This window comes from Castor canadensis, chromosome 6 (assembly GCF_047511655.1).
Source record: "Castor canadensis chromosome 6, mCasCan1.hap1v2, whole genome shotgun sequence".
In the NCBI taxonomy this organism is placed as follows: domain Eukaryota; kingdom Metazoa; phylum Chordata; class Mammalia; order Rodentia; family Castoridae; genus Castor; species Castor canadensis.
The window spans coordinates 12,236,441-12,254,430 of record NC_133391.1 but is presented as its reverse complement, the minus strand read 5'-3'; the positions used below and the strand labels follow the sequence as shown (position 1 = coordinate 12,254,430).

At 55.3% G+C, this 17,990-nt stretch overlaps 1 protein-coding gene across 3 annotated transcripts; it reads right to left on the bottom strand.

The window, feature by feature from the left end:
• Positions 1-56: 56 nt before the first annotated feature.
• Positions 57-14,209, bottom strand: Lat2 (linker for activation of T cells family member 2). 3 transcript variants are annotated; one of them, XM_074075743.1, is made up of 13 exons: positions 13,420-14,209; positions 9,223-9,338; positions 8,977-9,016; positions 6,977-7,020; positions 6,745-6,805; positions 6,545-6,579; positions 6,319-6,354; positions 6,201-6,231; positions 5,529-5,584; positions 4,281-4,352; positions 3,699-3,770; positions 3,310-3,430; positions 57-1,228 (listed from the first exon to the last, which is right to left on the bottom strand). In XM_074075743.1, exons 2-12 carry the CDS (start codon positions 9,317-9,319, stop codon positions 3,327-3,329), a joined length of 648 nt encoding a protein of 215 aa, XP_073931844.1. In that variant the 5' UTR covers positions 9,320-9,338; positions 13,420-14,209; the 3' UTR covers positions 57-1,228; positions 3,310-3,326. The 3 variants fall into 3 exon arrangements, with proteins under 3 accessions (XP_073931844.1, XP_020020350.1, XP_073931846.1); XM_020164761.2 differs by having other exon boundaries at positions 57-2,260; positions 13,420-13,541; XM_074075745.1 differs by lacking the exon at positions 13,420-14,209 and having other exon boundaries at positions 57-2,260; positions 6,545-6,601.
• Between the last annotated feature and the right edge of the window lie 3,781 nt (positions 14,210-17,990).

The following is a 17,990-nucleotide window of genomic DNA, read 5'->3' as shown; positions in this document are numbered from 1 at the left end:
AACCAGTGGCCTGCCTCTGCTGCCCATTGCATTCCACAAGTAAGAAGGTGACGAATATTGGATCGGCTAATCTCAGTTTTTCTAGAAGCCTAGAGGGACCAGTTCCATGGTGAGGGCAGGGCTTGCTGCAGTTTCCTAATGTTTAAGAAGACTTCTCTGGAACCAGCCCTTCAGGAAGGGCTTGGTCCCGGGTGTGGTGGTGTATGCCTGTAATCCCAGCACTCCAGAGACTGAGGCAGTAGGATTGAGAGTTCCAGGCCAGCCTGGGCTATAGCAAGACCCTGTCTCAAGCAGGGCACCAGTGGCTCACACCTGTAATCTTAGCTACTCAGGAGGCAGAGATCAGGAGAATCGCAGTTTGAATAGTTTGTGAACAGTCTCAAAAAAAAAAAAAAAATTACAAAAAAGGGCTGGTGTAGTGTCTCTAGTGGTAGAGCACCTGTCTAGCAAGTGTGAAGCCCTGAGTTCAAATCCCAGTCACAACAAAACTTGAGAGAAATATAAATAAAAAAAAAAGGTTGGGAGGGATCAGGTGCAGTGGTTCACTCCTGTAATCCCAGCTACTCCCGAGGTGGAGATTAAAAGAATGGAGGTCAGGCCCAGCCCCTTTGAGAGAGGTGTTGGAGATTTAGCTTAGTGGAAGATCACACCTCGCAAGTGCAGGGCCCTGAGTTTGCTCCCTGAGACTGAGGGGAAAAAAAAAACCAACCAAATTTTGAGACCCTATGTCAACCAATAAAAGCTGGGCACGTACCTGCCATCCCAGCTGCACAGGAAGTGTAAATAGGATTGTACTCCAGGCCTGCCTGGGCATAAAGGGAGTCCCTATTTCTAAGATAAAGCAAAGAAAAAGGGCTGGTGACGTGGCTCAAGTGGTAGAATAAGCATGAGGCCCTGAGTTCAAATCCCAGTGCTGCCCCCCAAAAAAGATAAAAGGATTTGCAGGGAAAAGCAGACATGGGAGAATCATCGAAATTAAGCTAAAATAGTTTTTATTGAGACATTTCCAAGGGAAGAGGCATTTTGTTTCCCTGAGGTTACTTCTGGCCCACTGGGGCTCTGTGTGCCCTGCCGTTCCCCCAGCCAGCCATGTTTTATCCTGTGAGCTCATCCAGGCCAGGCTGGAGCCCAGGGTCCCAGGGCAGCAGAGTTGGGCCCATCCCATTCCGATTTCAGCAGTGAATAATTTCCACTGCAGTGTATCACGACGGCTCTGGCCTCTTTCCTCCTGAGTAAACAGAAGGCAAAACAAGGAGAACTGGGCCCCCTGTTACCAGTCCACTGAGGTCACCTACGTGTAATGCTTTCCAAGAGACAGGAATCCAGAACATTAAATACTGTTCTACCTACATAAGTTAACTGTACAAGCTGAACAATCATTTTTTAAAATTTCCAGAAACCAACATTCGTAAGTAATGAGAGCACAAAGCAAAAAAAGGACGGAAGGCCATGTGTGGTGTGGCATGCCTGTAATCCCAGCTCCCAGGGCAGCTGAGGCAGGAGGACAGAATTCTAGAGCAGCCTGTCTCAAGAAGAAGAAGAAGAAAAAGCTGGGGCACATTGGTGCATACCTGTAATCCCAGCTACTAGGGAGACAGATTGGGAGGACAGGATGGAGGTCAGCTAGGGTAGAGTTAGTGAGATCCCATCTCAACTAACAAGCCAGGCCTGGTGGTGCATGCCTGTGACCCCAGCTACTGGGAGGCTTAGGTAGGAGGATCATGGGTAGAAAGGGAGACCCTATCTGAAAAATAACTAAAGCAAAAAGGACTGGGCGTGTGGTTCCAGTGGTCGAGCGCTGGGGTGCAAGGCCCTGAGTTCAAGTCCCAGTATGGGGGAATAGACACAAATGCCATATTGTCAGTGTTTTAGATACAAGGGCTGGCGGAGTGGCTCAAGCCCTGAGTTCAGATCCCAGTGCCACAAAAAAAAAAAAGAAAAATTCCAACTTTTTAGATTCGGGGACTGGGGTGCAGCTTCCCCAAATCCTAGGCATCCAAGGGCATCAGGAGTCATGTGCCACCAGACCCCTGCCCTGACCCAAGGTCATTCAGGGCAGGGCAGAGGGCAAGGCCAGGGGTGAGTGTGGGGTGTGGCTGTGGCCATTCCCCATGTGTGACTTTCCCAGGCTTTGTCCCTTGGGCCAGGGTATCTTGGTGGCCTTCCCGGAATAGCCATGGTCAGGGCTGAAACTTGAGCGCTGCTGGAAAACAATCCTTGGGAGGACAGAACTCATCCTGAGGTCGGGGTTCCTCAGCTCCTTGGATAAAGAGGAAGAATTTGTCACACTAGTACCGCCACTTGGAACCAGAGGGTTGCTGTATTCAGGTGCCCTCCTGCTTTCTGGGGAGACCAGATTCCCCCCATCTTAGAAGTCCGAGCTGTGGCAGGATTTGAACTCAGGGCCTCACGCTTGCTAGGCAGGCACTTTAGCACTTGAGCCACTCCACAGCTGTTTTGTATTGGGTTTTTGGAGATGGGGGGGTCTCGATTTGCCTGGGCTGGCTATGAACTGAAATCTTCCTCTCTGCTTCCTGAGTAGCTGGGATTATAGATGTGAGCTACAGGCACCTGGCTTGAATGTAAGTTCTGCTGTATCAGCAATCTGTGACAGTGAACGCTGCTGCATGAATGGGGTGGGTGGGGATGGTTCTGCCCTTTTGGCTCCTGCTCTCCAACAGCCCTGGGCCTGCGTATTTGTCCCTAGCTGCCCACCAAGGTGATGGATGGATGGGTGGATGGGTTGGATGGGTTGGATGGGTGGATGGTCCACATCTCCCAGGTCAGGACTCAGCAGGCTTCCAAGGTCCCCGCATGATCCTAGGCTGACTGCTGAGGTTCTCATCCCCTCCCCCTTACTGTGTGACCTTGGGCAGGTGGCTTGGCCTTTCTGTGTAGTGTGTGGCCAGGTGCCAGTGGCTCACGACTGTAATCCCAGCTACTCAGGAGGCAGAGATCAGGATCGAGGTTTGAAACCAGCCCAGGCAAATAGTTTGCAAAAGCCTATCAAAAAACCCATCACAAAAAAAGGGCTGGTGGAGTGGCTCAAGCCGTAGCAAGCATAAGGCACTGGGTTCAAATTGCAGCGTGTATGTGATTGACAACAACAGTGTCCACCTTGTGCACACCCTCCCTTGGTGTGTCCTCTCACCAAGTCCACTGAGGCAGGGAAGTGGAGCAAGTCGGCTCCTGTGGGTGCTGCACACAGCCCATCCAGACCCCATCGGGCTCCATGCTCTTCCTGGACTGGGGCCCAGGAGCAATGTGAGGCCTCAACCCTCAGCCCCAGGTCGGTGGAGGACACCATACCTTCCTTCCAGGTCTCCCTAGACTTCAGCAACTGTCACTACGTCCCCGTTCACATAGTCCGGCTCCCCGTCGTCATCTGGGCTCCCTGCTGGGGGCAGGTGTGCTGTTCTCCTGACTTGCCCTGTGGACCAAGGGACACAGTTCTCTCTGAGCCACTGTCCCCAGCCAGGGTGCCTGGGACCCCAGCCTGCAGGACGAGTCACACTGCACGGGACTTGGTGGCGGGTCTGTCTGTCTCTGGGGTTTGCCAGAGACGTTTGTGTGCAAAGTAGCCTTGTCCTGGAGCTGGATGGGGTGGCCAGTCCTGGAGGCCGAGCTGCCATTCAGGGAGACCTGGGGGTGCAGGGCCTCTAGGGAAGCCCACCCGGCCTACTTGACAGCCCACGTACCCATGATCCTCATGGACTCCTGCCACTGGTGGATGGATGCTGAGTTCTGATAATCTTCACACTCCTCTATGCCTGCGGGGACCAGGAGGACACAAAGGAGGGGCTCAGCCGTCCAGCCAGTCCTCAGGGCCAGCAGGGTGCAAGCCCACCCCACTGAGGCCCAGTGAGGGAGGACAGGTCCTCTGTCATCAGGAGCCTGTGGGCCTCCTCCCAGGACACTGGACAATGCCCAGATATGGAGAACCTCTGAGCAGCCAAGGCCAGTGGCTCACGTCTATAATCCCAGCTGCTTAGGAGGCAGAGATGAGTCTCAAGGTTCAAAGCCAGCCCAGGCAAATAGTTCTGGGAGACCCTATCTCAAAAATACCCATCACAAAAAAAGGGCTGGTGGAGTGGCTCAAGGTGAAGGCCCTGAGTTCAAACCCCAGCATCACAAAAAAAGAAAAAGAAAAACCTCTGAGCTCCCAGGCAGTTGGGCTGAGTCTCAGGGACCTCACCTCTCCCAAGCACAGGTGGCCTGGACAAGGATGGCTGCGCCCCCGCCCCTTCCCCTGCCTGCATCCCCAGGTGGGAGAGCCTCACCTGACTCAGTGGTCCTTGGCTTACATATGAGCACATTCTCGTAAGAATTAGCATCATCATCGTCGTCGTCATCTGTAAGAGAAAGGAAGTGACATCCAGCCTGCAGGTGGCCCTGCCGGGCAGTCCTGGCTCTGCCTCCCACCTGGCCAGGCTCTCACTGGGGCCCCAAGGTCCTCTTCTGGACAAGCTGCTGAGGGGCACTGGTCAGCCTCCTGCAACCTCCACCCTGAGCTCCTTCCCTGTTGCCAAGGTCACGCCCAAGGTCACGGGGTGTGGGGGAGCAGGGGACTTCTCGGAAGGGGCTGCAAGTCAGGCACATGGTGGATGATGACGGATGGCAGGAGGTTGGGAGGCAAGGAGCAGTCTGGAGGGCCACTGGGGGCCTGGTGGCCGGGACATCTGGGGACTCTTCCAGATCCAGCAGGGCAGGCTGAGGGACCAAGGCTGGGTGTGGTACTTCAGAGCCTGGCACCCCTTATAATAGGGAAACTGAGTCTACCCACGGCCAGACCCAGTGTCCATTTGTGATGAGAGGACTCCAAGAAGTGAGCCTGCGCCCAACTTCAGATGTGGCCGGGAGAAGACTTTTGTGACAGTGTGGCCCAGGCACAGGCCAGGCTGGGGACCTGGATTCAAGCACCTTGACCCTCAACTTCCCTCTCTGTAAAGTAGTAAAATCGAGGTTTTTTGGGGTTTGTTTTTTTTTTTTTGGCAGCACTGGGGTTTGAACTCAGGGCCTCACACTTGCTAGGCAAGTGCTTTTACTGCTTGAGTCACTCCTCCAGCCCTTTTTTGTGATGGGTTTTTCGAGATAGGGTCTTGAGAACTATTTGCCTGGGCTGGCTTTGAACTGGGAGCCTCCTGACCTCTGCCTCCTGAGTAGCTGGGATTACAGATATGAGCCACAGTGCCTGGCTAAACAGACCTTAAGGGCTAAGTAAGGGCTCAGTGTCTGTCGGAAAGCTATCCCAATTCATGTGCTATCTGTCCTTATCAGGAGCCGGTCAGCCCTGGTGACAAGGACTGGACACCCTGTATGCCGTTCCCCCAGTTCCCTTCTACCTCCTGTCCCCTCCCTCCATCCTGTGTTCACCCTGGTTATTCTACTGTCTGTCATACCCACCTCAGCTCCTGCTGCAGCAGCCTCTGCCCCCAGGCTCATCTCTGCTGTTCCCTCAGGCCTGGGCCCTGCCTCCCTCCCCAAGTCACTTCCTTCTACTCCACCCACCCACCTGACCCCCCCCTCACCTTCCAGGGGCTTCTGGAAGCGTCCCCAGTTGTAATAGTCTGCAGCAATGAGGTCTCTGGCCAAGAACATCGCGTAGCACAGGTTGCTGGGCAGGCCCGTGTCAGGGTGGGGACCCAGTGACTCCGGCCATGGTCAAAGTCTCCCCTCCGATCCTCCCTCCCCACTCCCGATGCTGGAGGGTGGTAGCCTGGCCCTGGATGACTTGTGAGGTGACCTTCCAATAGTCCCCACCTGCTTAGCCCATTTGTGAGATGGGACACACTGGGGGTGGGAGTGGAGGACTTTCTCTTTGGGGTGGTGGGCATCCCTGTAATTTGTTTTTCTTTTTTTGTTGTTTTTTTGGGACGGGCCAGGATGGCCTCGACCTTGAGATCCTCTAGCCTCAGCCTCCTGAGGGCCAGGATTACAGGTGTTAACTACCCTACCAGGCTTACAATTTATCTTTGACTGCATGACATAGAATAAGTCCCCTCCCAGATGGCCCCTTTCCTAGAACAAGGTGACAGCCCAGTCCCACAAAGCCATGACCACCTGAGGGGGTGGAAAAAAAAAAACACCACCCAGAGCTGTGTACTAGTGTGGTTGTGGTTCATGGTTCATAGATAAGAAAGCTGGGGACAGTGGCAGTTGGGGACAGGGGAGGGTGGCAGGACAGGGAAAAGGCCACTCACACATAGGCTGCATCTGGCTCACTTCGGCTCCCTGGCGGAGGTGGTGAGAGTCAGGCCTGAGATCCTGGACTTGCCCCACCATGTCCCCCCCTCTCCCCCCACCCCCGGAGCCACCCACCTTTGCTGAAGTTCTGGTACCTCGGGGACGCAGGATCTAGAAGACAGACTGGGCTCATCCTCCCTCCTGGTCCTGCCCCCGCCCAGCTGGGGATCCACAGCCCAAGGAAGGGCCCAGGGGATCCAGGCGTCCACAGCTTTGTACGTTTCTGTCCCCTCTGTCTCATCAGGAGTTCACCTGCCCAGCCCCCCTCAGCCAGGCCTGCCCCGTTGACCCTGTCACTCACCCTCGAGGTGGGAGGAGCAAAGCAGCTTGTCTTTCCTGGGGGAAGGGCAGGTAGAGGCTGAGAAGGGACCTAAGCCTCACAGCCCCTCGGGGTTCCCCAGAGTCCAGCCTTGGGCCAGGTAGGGAAACCCCTGGGCCCTAGTTCTCACTCCTGTGGCGCTCTGGTCCCCTTAGGGGACAGGACAAGGGACTCATTCTTACCTTTCAGGTGCCCCATCAGAGGCCGTGTCCAACAGGGGCCCTGGCCACTCTTGCCTGACAACTGCAAAGGGTGACAGGCAGTGTTGGCTGGGCCCCCAGGCAGGCCACCCAACATAGCCTTCACCTCACCAAGTCAGGCCTGGCTCATAGCCTCAGGGAAATGGGGACAGAAGGGACCTTGACGTGAACCTCCCAACTCCAGCCCGGCCCCTGGACCCTTCAAAGGACTCACAGGAATAGGCCCGGGCCACGGAAAAGCTCTGCTGGTTTTCTTGCCTGGAAACACGAGGGGTTTTGCTCAGCCAAGGTCTGGCCTCTCACAGCCAAAGGGACAAAGGGACAGAAGGACGAGGACCAGAGAGAAAAGGGGTGGAGGAAGTGGCGCCAATTGCCCCTGACCTGTGTCCATGTCCTGGACCTGTCCCCCCGGGGTGCCCGCCCTTCACAGGGTTCATCACTGGAGCCCAGTCACCAGCCAGCCAGACTTGTTCCCAGCATGGCCTCAACATGGTGCCATTCCGCTCAGGACGCCCAGAGACAGGCAGGGAGAGGGGTCTGTTGGCAGGGCTGGGGACTTCACCCTGAGACTCTGGCACCAGAAGGATGTTTGGGGACCCAGTAGTGACTTGGAGGAAATGACTTCACCTGGAGTGACCCAGACACTGCCCCCTGGGTGCTGCTCATTCCTCGGGACCACCCATGCCCTCTGGGCATGTTCAAAGCCACCATTTACACCCCAGTAACTGGGGAGCCTTGTCAACTCTTAGCTATCCCTGGCCTCCCATTCTTATTTTGCATGTGTTTATAGGGCATCAGGTGCCCATCTAAAAGACTACACTTCCCAGCATCCCTTGCCCTTAGGTACTGCCACGTGATCAAGCTCTAGCCAATGAGATGCAAGCCATAGTTGATAGTTCCAAGGAACCTCCTTACAGGGGTTCTATCAGCTGGGCTCCACCCTTTATGTCCTTATTCCTTCTTTCTTCCTATTACTTGGAATGCAGATATGAGGGACGGTGCTCCAGCTGCCATGTTGGACCATAAAGTGGCCTTGAGAATGGAGCCAATTCATGAAAGCAGGTTTGGGGTTCCATCCTTGTAGCAGGATGGGTACCTGACCCAGCCTGCCAGGAGTTCCTGTGGGTCTGGAAACAGGGTGAGCTGATTCAGGACGGATGCCCTAAATCCTGAAGGAAGTCATTTGGAAGTTGGGCTTGGCACACAGTGGCTTCGAGCAAGATGGCAGCACTGATGCCAATGGAGAGAGACAGAGGGGCAGGGAAAAGCCCTCTAGGGAAGGGGACAGTCCGTGTCCTGTCCCACCTCCCCACTTCACACATGGGAGGGTTACCCTCTGGCCCCTACAGTGTCTGGCTCTAGGACACTGGGGACTGGTAGGGACTGAGGCAGAGGGACCGGGGAGGTGCCCAAGGGCACTGGAGCCCAGGAGAAAGGGAGGGAGATTTCAAGTCAGCAGGCACATGGCCAAAACAGCCCGGAAAGCTGGAGGCCTGGCCCAGGGTGGGAGAGACGGGCTCTTCATTTTCAGATTTCACTGTGGTTTGTCCGTTGCAAAAGGAAATGAGGAAGAGAGAGAGAGAGAGAGAGAGAGAGAGAGCGAGCCGGGCTGGGCTGCATGTGTGGGTATCAGTTACAATTTTTTTTGTTTTGTGGTCCTGGGGTTTGAACTCGGGGCCTACACCTCGAGCCACTCCAGCAGCCCTTTTGTGTCGGGTATTTTTGAGATAGGGTCTTGAGAACTATTTGTCCGGGCTGGCTTTGAACTTGAGCCTCCTGAGTAGCGAGGCGAGAGCCACGGTGCCCAGCCGGTCACTCTTTCAATCACAGGCCATCACAGGCCATCACAGGCCACTGCTCTGGTGCACTTTGGCTCCATCTGGCACACAGAGCCACAAGGGGCCATTTCCCACTCACAGTCCTCCCTGCACTGCTCTCTGACCGCACAGGGACATGTCCAGCCCTTCCCGACCACCCGCTGCTCGCTGCCTGTGACCCTGTTCTCCCCAGCACAGTGGGAACCCCTGGATCTTGGGGCGGGGGGCTGGACAGTGGCAGTCCAACAGCCCAGGTGTCCCCGTTCTTCCTCTCCCACGGCTGCTGGGCACCACTACAGCCTGCCATGGGGCACAGGGTGAGTGAGGCACGGGGGACAGGGTGCCCCAAGGAGACGCCATGCCCAGAGCACAAAATTGAAGGTACCACGCAACTCACAGGTTTCTCTGCTCATAGATTTTCTCTGTCCTCTTCGCCCCTGTGGGAACAAGCCGAATTAGCCAGGAGTGCACCCCAGGCCTCCCCTGTGCTCCCTGGGCCGCCCACCGGTGGAGGGTATTGGCTTGGGTGTGGTAGCACCCACCTATAATCCCAGCACTTGGGAGGCTGGGCCACATCGTGAGGGAGGGAAAGGAGGGGAGCCCGCCCCTCCCTGTGGCCTTCCGCCACTCCCGTGTCCCCTACCTGGACGGGAGCAGCGCACGCAGAGCCCAGCTGTGGCCCCAGACAGCAGCAGCAGCAGGGCCACTCCCAGCCACAGCAGCTCAGTGTCCCCGCTCATGTTGGTCTTGGCGTCCCACCTGTAATGGGACACCATGGTCTGGAGGCCACAGGCCCAGCCCAACCCCATACTCAGGGTTTGACCCCACTGAGCCCTGACAGGCCCACAGCCTGAGCCCATGTCCCGTCAGCACCATACCCCGATTCTGTGCCGGGTGGGAGGAGCCTTGCCCCCCCCGCCATGTGACAGCAAGTCACACTCCCCATCACCCCTGCCATGGCCGGCCATGCTGGTGTGTCTGGAAGGTTCCAGGCCCACTGAGCACTGTGTGCTCATATACAGCCCTGGACGCCCACCCTGAAGCCACCCGGCCCTGTGAGTGACAGGCTGTCCCCCGTTCACAGGGAAACTGAGTCTGGGAGCCTTTGCACAGCTGGTAAGGGGAAAGACAGGATTCACACCCACCCTGCCCCCAGCTCTGGTTCTGACCACTGCATCCTGCCTGCTGCTCTGTCAACCAACTTGTCCCCAAGGTCAGGTCTGCGGTCCCCACTATCACTCAGTACCTGGGGGTCCTTCTCTGCCTCCCAGGAAACCTACCAAAGGGATTTTCTTTCCTGAGGCATTGAAAGCCTGTCATGGGAACTAGGGGAAGGAAAAGCAGGGAAGGCTTCTTGGAGGAGGTGTCCTTGAGAACCTCAGGCAAAGAAGGGTACCCTGCTGAAAGATGGGGCCTGAGGGATCTGCCCGAGATGAACTGGGGTGACCTGGAGGCCAGGCTGGAGTGAGGACCATGGAGTGAGTCCCCTGCTGGCACAGATCCCCTTCATGGTCCGTGGCTGGTCCCAGTGGTCTTGGTGAAGCCCCACACCACAACCTGGGGGCAAATGGAGGGACAGTCCTTCCAAGAAGAATTGTTATTAAGATGGAGAGGCTCAGCCCTTGTTGCTTGCTGCTGAGCGACCACTCTGTTTTCTCACGTCCTGAGACCCTGTGCCACCTCCCCAGGCTGCCCTGGACCTGGCTGTCCCCTTCACTAGCCCCTGTGGCCTCAGGCCAGCCTCGGAAGCCCTCTGAGCTTCCTGAGTTACTGTGGCAAAAGTGACAAGAAGTTTCCACATGGTGCCGGCCACAGTCCAGGGCTGTTGGGGAGAAGCCCCCCACCCCCGCTTCCCCGGGGCCAAGTGAGTCAGTCGGACGAGGGACTTCCCATGCCGGTGAGTGGCACGTCCCACGTTCCCTGACATGGTGGCAAGGCTCCCGAGCCCGTGCCATGTCAAGTCCATCTCAGAGTGTGACCTCCTGTCTGGAGGGAGGACTCCTGAGATCCAATCCTGGCTGTGCCTGAAAAGCCTTCCTTTGTGTGTGTGTGTGTGTGGTATGGGTTTGAACTCAGGGCCTTCACCTTGAGCCACTCCACCAGCCCTTTTTTTTTTTGTGATTTTTTTTTTCAAGATAGGGTCTTTAGAACTATTTGCCTGGGTTGGCTTTGAACCGCGATCCTCCTGATCTCTGAGTATCTGGGATCCCTGAGTAGCTGGGATTACAGGCGTGAGCCACCAGCACGTGGCTAGCCTTGGTTTTAACATCTATAAAATGAGATGGATAGCTGGGCACTGGTGGCTCACGCCTGTAATCCCAGAACTCAGGAGGCAGAGGCAAGAGGATGGTGAACTCAAGGCTGCGTAACTAGACCTTCTCTCATTAAAAAAAAAAAAAAAGCTGGGCGCCAGTAGCTCCCACCTGTAATCCCAGCTACTCAAGAGGCAGAGATCAGGAGGATCACGGTTCAAAGCCAGCCCTGGGCAACAAAAACAGAAAACAGGTCTGAAGGAGTGGCTCACGTGTTAGAGCACCTGCCTAGCAAGCACAAGGCCCTGAGTTCAAAGCCCAGTGTCACCAAAAACAAAAACAAAAAATACAGGATTGATCCAGTTTTCCTCAAACTGTCACTGGGGCTGAGTGTGGTAGTTCACACCTGTAGTCTCAGCTACCCAAGAGGAGGGCCAGCCTGGGCGACATAGCGAGACCTTTTCTCAAAAAGACAACCAAAACCAAACCAAATAGCTGTCGTGGGAGCGGGGATCAGTCTGCCCAGCCTGGCTTTCCTTCCTGAAGAGTCACTGGCTAAGACCTCGCTTCTGGCTGCCTGCTTTGGAGGTTCTATCTCTCCTGACCCCTGGCATCTTTGTCCTTCTGTCCCCGAAAGAGCTCAGGCACAGCCACACACCGAGTTCTGGCCGTGAGAGCAGGGTGTGGGGCCACCCGCCAAGCTCACGGTCTACACACCAGGAGCGAGTCGAGTCCCAACTCCTGCTGTGGTGTCTGAGGCTGAGGGAGATGGCTGCTGACCTCTGCTGCCCCCCAGGACACCTCACGCCTTCCCTGTCCCTGGGGGGACAGAGGCCTCGGCCAACAGAGAGCCCATCTGTCACCAGACCTGCTGTCTTGAGGGCAGAGCTGGGCCTGGAGTATCCGTAGTGGGTCAGACCAGATTACGTCTCCTTATCTGTTGGGGGAAACAGTGACAGTGTCCCCTCGGGGCTGTCACATGCCACACATCAAGAGGATGCATGCCATGGAGGGTCTGGCCTGGCATGACTTGTCACTGTCACTGTTCCTGAGCCCTGTGACCTGAAAGGCTCTGCTGGTGCTGCTTGGAGCCTGCAGCAGACACTGGGACACTGAGGGTGCAGACATGAGACCCGAGCTGTCTTCCACTCGCTCCCGTGGGCCCCTGGGAGGGGCTGCGGCTTAAAGAGAAGTAGATGTGGCTGGGTGCGGTGGTTTACAACTGCAATCCCAGCTACTCGGGAGGTGGAGATGGGAAGGATTGAGATTTGAGGTCAGTGTGGGCAAAAGTTATAGAGACCCCATCTCAACAAACAGGCAAGGCATGGTGAGGCCTGCTGAGCTATACATAGGAGGACAGTGGTGTGAGCTCAGCCCTGGGGGAAAAGCGGAAGACCCTATCAGAACAATAAGTAAAGCAAAAAGGGCCGGGGATGTGGCTCAAGTGGAGGCCCCGAGTTCAAATCCTGAGTAATGCCAAAAAACATTAAGGCAAGGGATGACTTTTCCAATGACACAGCTTCCATGGGAGATGTCGCTGAGCCCAGCCCCATAACGGGACACTCAGAGAGCTATGTACTGTGTCCCAAGGCCACACAGCAAGCGAGGCACCGAAGTAGGATTTGAACCCAGGGCAGGCTAACTCCCAGTTACCATGCTTCTTCCCTCCCGTTTAAGGCTACATTTGAAAAAAAATCACAAAACATTTTCAAAAAGAGACTCGTGTCTACCCCAGACTGAATCAATTCTGTCTCTGTGTCTGTCCTCGCTCTCTCTCACTTTCTTGTTCCTGCCCAGAGTGAGAACAGGTGGGCCAAGGGTGGAGAGAGCAGAGGCTGGAGCCTGGCAGGCCCAGGAAGGCCCCGAGGGGCCAAGGGACAGGGAGGGGCCGCCACAGCCCCACGGTTCTGCAGGCCAAAATAACCCAAAGGGAAGTAAGAACTTTCCAGATGAACAAGGCCGGCGCGCTGCGGGCGGGGAAACTAAGGCTGGGGGGTGCAGGCCCTGGGGCGGCTTATTCACCAGACACTGCTCTGTGACCTGTTGCTCGGTCCAAATAATTCTGGGGTTCCCATAAGGCTGGGGAGGGGCCTCTGACAGGGAGGCTATCAAGAGCCAAGTGGCCAGAGGGACAAGCTGCGGGCAGGAACCTGGCACCCCTTGTCCAGGGTCAGGGTGCCTGGGGTCTGGCCAGCCAGGCCACCTGTGAGCAGAGCTGGGCACAGAAGCCTGCTGTCCCTTTGGCAGTCGCTCGCTCAGACCCTGGCAGAGCTGCAGGCTGGGTAGGATGCAGGGACAGGCGCGTCCACCCAGCCTGGGCAGAAGGCCACAGTTGCACTGTACAGATGGTGACACTGAGGCTGCCCTTTGCCACTCTCTGGCAGGGACAGGTCACCCCAAGGCTCCCCTAGACTGTGCAGGCTGGGTGAGAGATGGAAGGCCACCCCTGAGCACCACGGGGCCAAAAACGCCCAGGCAGAATCACAAGGTGGCCTGGCCTCCCCCCGCCATGGCCGCCCAGGGCTCCTGGGGCGTAGGGGACACCTTGGGTCTCAGCCAGGCTCTGGGCACCCCTGAGAAAGGCTTACCTGAGAGTCGGGGGCTCCTCGCTGCGGCCGCCCCACCCTGCGCTGCACACCTGCCCGGCCAATGTCAAGGCCACAGACTCTGGGGGCAGCAGGCAAGGTGGTGGCTTCCTGTCAGCCCTGAATCATCCGCACACATCCGCCCTCTCTCTCTCTGTCTCTCTCTCTCTCTCTTTCGGACTGGCCGGCTACTGAGGGGGAGGAGAGGCGAAGGCGGGGGAAGAGAAGGAGGCAGAAGGGGGAGAGACAGAGGAAGACAAAGACAGACAGAGAGACAGAGGAAGAGGGAGAGAGAGAGACGCAGGACACCGCTGATGCACTCACACGAAAGGTCACTCACACAGGAAGAGACACACCAAGGGACGGCGAGAAAGCAAGCCACGGTGGTCACGTGGACACAGAGGCAGAAGGAGAGCGGGGGACGTGGACAGACACACAGAAACCCACGTGCAGAGCTGGGGAAGCAGCAATGGAGAGACACAGAGAGGTGCACAGGCCAGATCCGGGAGAGAACGAGACAGACAGACGCAGTGCCACACAGAGGCGTCAGGAAGGCAGACAGACCCAGGGAGTCAGGGACAGGCAGATCCCAGAGGGTGAGACATGGGGGACAGGACCAGACACATCTCACGTGACCTACTGAAGATGGCAGGACAGAGTGGACAGCCACCAACATCAGAGGCAGCAGGACAGCCAGCCAAGCCAAGGAATGTCACTGTTCCTCTGAACTCAGGAGTTGAGTGGCATTGCCACAGCACAGGTGCCCTGAATGAGTGACCTGGCACCTGGGGGACATGGATGGAACAGTAGCAAGTCCTGTGGCGTCAGGTGCCACTGGCTAGCAAACCTCCGCCAAGCCATCAACTATGCGTGGCCTCCCACGTGCCGGGGTCTTGTTGTAAGTTTGCTGTTTCAGACCCCAGGCCCCCAGCCCTGGGACACTGGCATGGGGCCCTCCTTGGCCTGAATCTGGGTTTCTTGTCCAGATTGGCTGTCCAGGGAGGTAGCAGTGCCCGCTGCTGCCACCCTGTGGTGCAGGAGGGCAGCGCAGCTTGGGGAGCAATGGCTGGGGACCGTGGGGGTGCGGTCAGGAGCTCACCCCACCCCTCCAGCAGGACTGAGTGAAGTCACTGTCATCTGCCTCCCAAATTGATAGCAGTGCTAGGAACCACCACACCCCCTGCCCGCTGGGCCCATGAACCATGTGTCCTTTCCACAGTGAAGGGAGAAGTGACAGAGGCCCGCAGAGGCAAAGCTGGACTCGAACCCAGACCCCAAAGTCAGTGGTCCCCACTGGGGCTATTTTCCTGGGTTCTCACATATCTGGGGATAAGCCAGTGTTGCCCCCCACCCCTGGACCCGTGCCTGGTCGGGGAGTACACTGGCAGTACTGGGCTTGAACTCAGAGCCCACCTTGTGCCGCTCCACCAGCCCTTTTTTTTTTTTGTGATTGGTTTTTTCAAGACAGGGTCTCTGAACTATTTGCCCCTGCTGGCTTTGAACTGTGATCCTTCCGATCTCTGCCTCCTAAGCAGCTGGGATTACAGGCGGGAGCTATAGGCTCCTGGTCCCCATCACCATTTTAAAGAGTGACACGTCTGTTACAGAAGCCAGTGTTCACAGGTGGGCAGTAAAACGCCAGCTCAGTGAGCAAATTCCAGGCTTGAGAATCCTCCAGGGTCAGCGTAACGTAAAGGCTGAGGAAAGCCATCCCTTACCCTGAGAAAAAGGCACCTTTTGAACCCACGACACAACTGAATCTAGAATGTTCCCTCATGTTCCTGCCTCCTCTACCCAAAGTGCTTTTTCTTCTGGTTTTGTCACCTAATGTGTATTTAGAAAGTGTCTTTTTTTTTTTAAATATTGTTTTGGTGTTTTGAGACAGGGCCTCATTATGTGTAGCCTAGGCTGACCTAGAACTCACGGTCCTCCAGCCTTAGCCTCCTAAGTGCTGAGATTGCAGGCCTGTGACACCACCCCCGGCCTTGTTTTTATTTTCATTTCTGCATTGCTGGGGATGGAACCCAGGAGCACGCCAGCTAAGTGATATATATACCACTGAGCCGCACTCCAGCCCTACAAGTGTTGAATTTCAGATAAGCAGCAGCCTGGAGCCGTGTCCCCTGCCACACTGCTCCGATCCTTTCACTGTGTGACTGCAGGCTCTGCAGACTGCCGTGCCAATATCCCACTGTCTGCTGCTTCTGCCCCAGTGGTAGACACTGGGAGGAGAGCCCTGGACAGTTCCATTTTCAAGTCAAGGTAAGAGCAGCAGAAACCCCAGCACTTGTTGGCTGTTCTTTTTTTTGGCAGCACCAGGGGTTTGAACTCAGGGCCTCGAAGACACTCTACTTGAGCCACGCTTCCAGCCCTTTTTAGGGATGGTTTTTTTGAGATAGGGGTCTTGTGAACTATTCGCCCAGGCTGGCTTCAAACCGGGATCCTCCCGGTCTCAGCCTCTGAGTAGATAGGATTACGGGTGTGAGCCACTGGTGCCTGGCCTGTACCTTGTTTAAAATATTTTTTTATATGATTGGATAATTTCTTGCGAGGGAGGTACTAGGAATTGAACCTATGGCCTCAGGGGTTCCTCCATGCTAGGCAAGTGCTCTACCACTCCCTGTAGCACATTAGGGATGAGGTCTCACGATGCAGCCCAGGCTGGCCTCCCTCAAACTTGTGAGCCTTCCTCACCAGCCTCCTGAGGGCTAGGATTATCGATGAAGTTTTCTTTTTTGGATAAGAAACCACTTTTAGCAGGCGTGGTGGTGCACATCTGTAATCCCAGCGCAAGTCTGAGGCAGGATCACGATTTAAGGGCAGCCTGAGCTACATAGGGAAACCCTGTCTCAAAAAACCCAAGCAGTTGTTTTTGCCTCAGGGCCTGTGCAGGCCAGGCGAGCACTCTACCATTGAGCTGAACCCCCAGCCTCTAAAGTATGTTTAACTGGTGAGCATTTTTTTCCTTTTTTGGTGGGACTGGGGTTTGAACTCAGGGCTTTGCGCTTGCAAAACAGGTGCTCCACCTCTTGAGGCACACCTCCCGTCTGTATTTTTCTTGCTTTGGTTATTTGGGAGATTGGTTCTCACAACTATTTGCTTGGGTTGACCTCAAATCTCGATCATCTGGAGCTCAGCCTCTCAGGTAGCTAGGATGACAGCTGCTTGGAGACACAGGCTTGCCTTTGTGACACTGCATGCTTTTACTTATTTGACGTCTTAGGGAGCTAGAGGGTGACTACAGATACGGGAAGAGGCTGAGTCAATTTAAGTACAGCCTGGCAAAGGAATGCAAAGAGCAGGTGCTACAAATGGGCGCATCCACGAGCCCATGACCTCTCCTAAGCAGACTCATCGTCACTGTTCAAGACGTGTAACTAAGAACCTTCATACTTGGGAAGCTGAGATTGGGAGGGCTGTGGTTCCAGGCTTGCCCAGGGACAGAGTTTGAGACCCCATTCCAACAAACAGCTGGACATGGTGGCAGGCACCTGCCATCCAGCTAAGTGTAAAACAGGAGGTTTGTGGTCCAGGCCAAAAAATGAGCAAAAAATGAGACCTTATCTCCAAAGCAGAAGAGAAGCCAGGCGCCAGTGGCTCACACCTGTAATCCCAGGTACTCAGGAGGCAGAGATCAGAATAGGCCACGAGAGCCTATCTCAGAAATACCTAACACAAAAAGGGCTGGTAGCCCCAGTACTGAAAAAAACAAAACAAAACCCAGCAGAGCAAAAAGACCTGGGGGAGTGGCTCAAGTGGTAGAGCACCTGCCTAGCAGTGTGAGGCCTTGAGTTCAAATCCTAGAACTGACAAAAAAAAAAAGTATCTCCTGAAGAGAGCAAGCTTCATTGAGGCTTTTGTCCCACTGAGCCACCATGCGGGCCCATCCAACCCAACACAATGGTTGTTTCTCAGCTGCCAGGATCCTAAGCTGCCCGACTTCCCCTCCCACCTCTATTCCAAATGATACTTGTAGGAGCTAGCAACCAAAAGTGAGGAACCTAATTCTCCAAATTTTCAAGATTGGAAGTGGACTCTGCCCACTCAAGTCTTCGGATGAGACCACAGCCTCAGCTGCCATCTTTTTTCCTTATGCCCATTTGTCTGTATTTTTGGCGGTACTGGAGGTTGAACTCAGGGCCTTCACCTAGAACCACTCCACCAGCCTATTTGGTGATGGGTTTTTTCAAGATAGGGTCTCTCAAACAATGGGCTGATGTCAAAACCTTGATCCTCCTGATCTCTGCCTTTCCAGTAGCTAGGATTACAAGCATGAGCCACAGGTGCATGGCTTCTAATTATTTTTTTGACAAAAAATTTATCCACATTAAAACTGGTCAAGAAAAGACAAAAGGAAGAGTAAACCTCACCAAAGAAGCAAAAGCTTTTCTTCCTGCAGCCCAAATGATGACTGGCCCTTCACGCTGAAAGGGTCTTCTTTCAGGTGGGAGGTTTTGGGTTTTTATCCCTGCCTGAGAGGTAAAGTCACATTCAGGGTTAACTAATTAGCTCTTCTTATTCTTGCCCTAATCACTACTAAGCAGTCCCCTCCCAAAGAACACCAGGCCCACCTG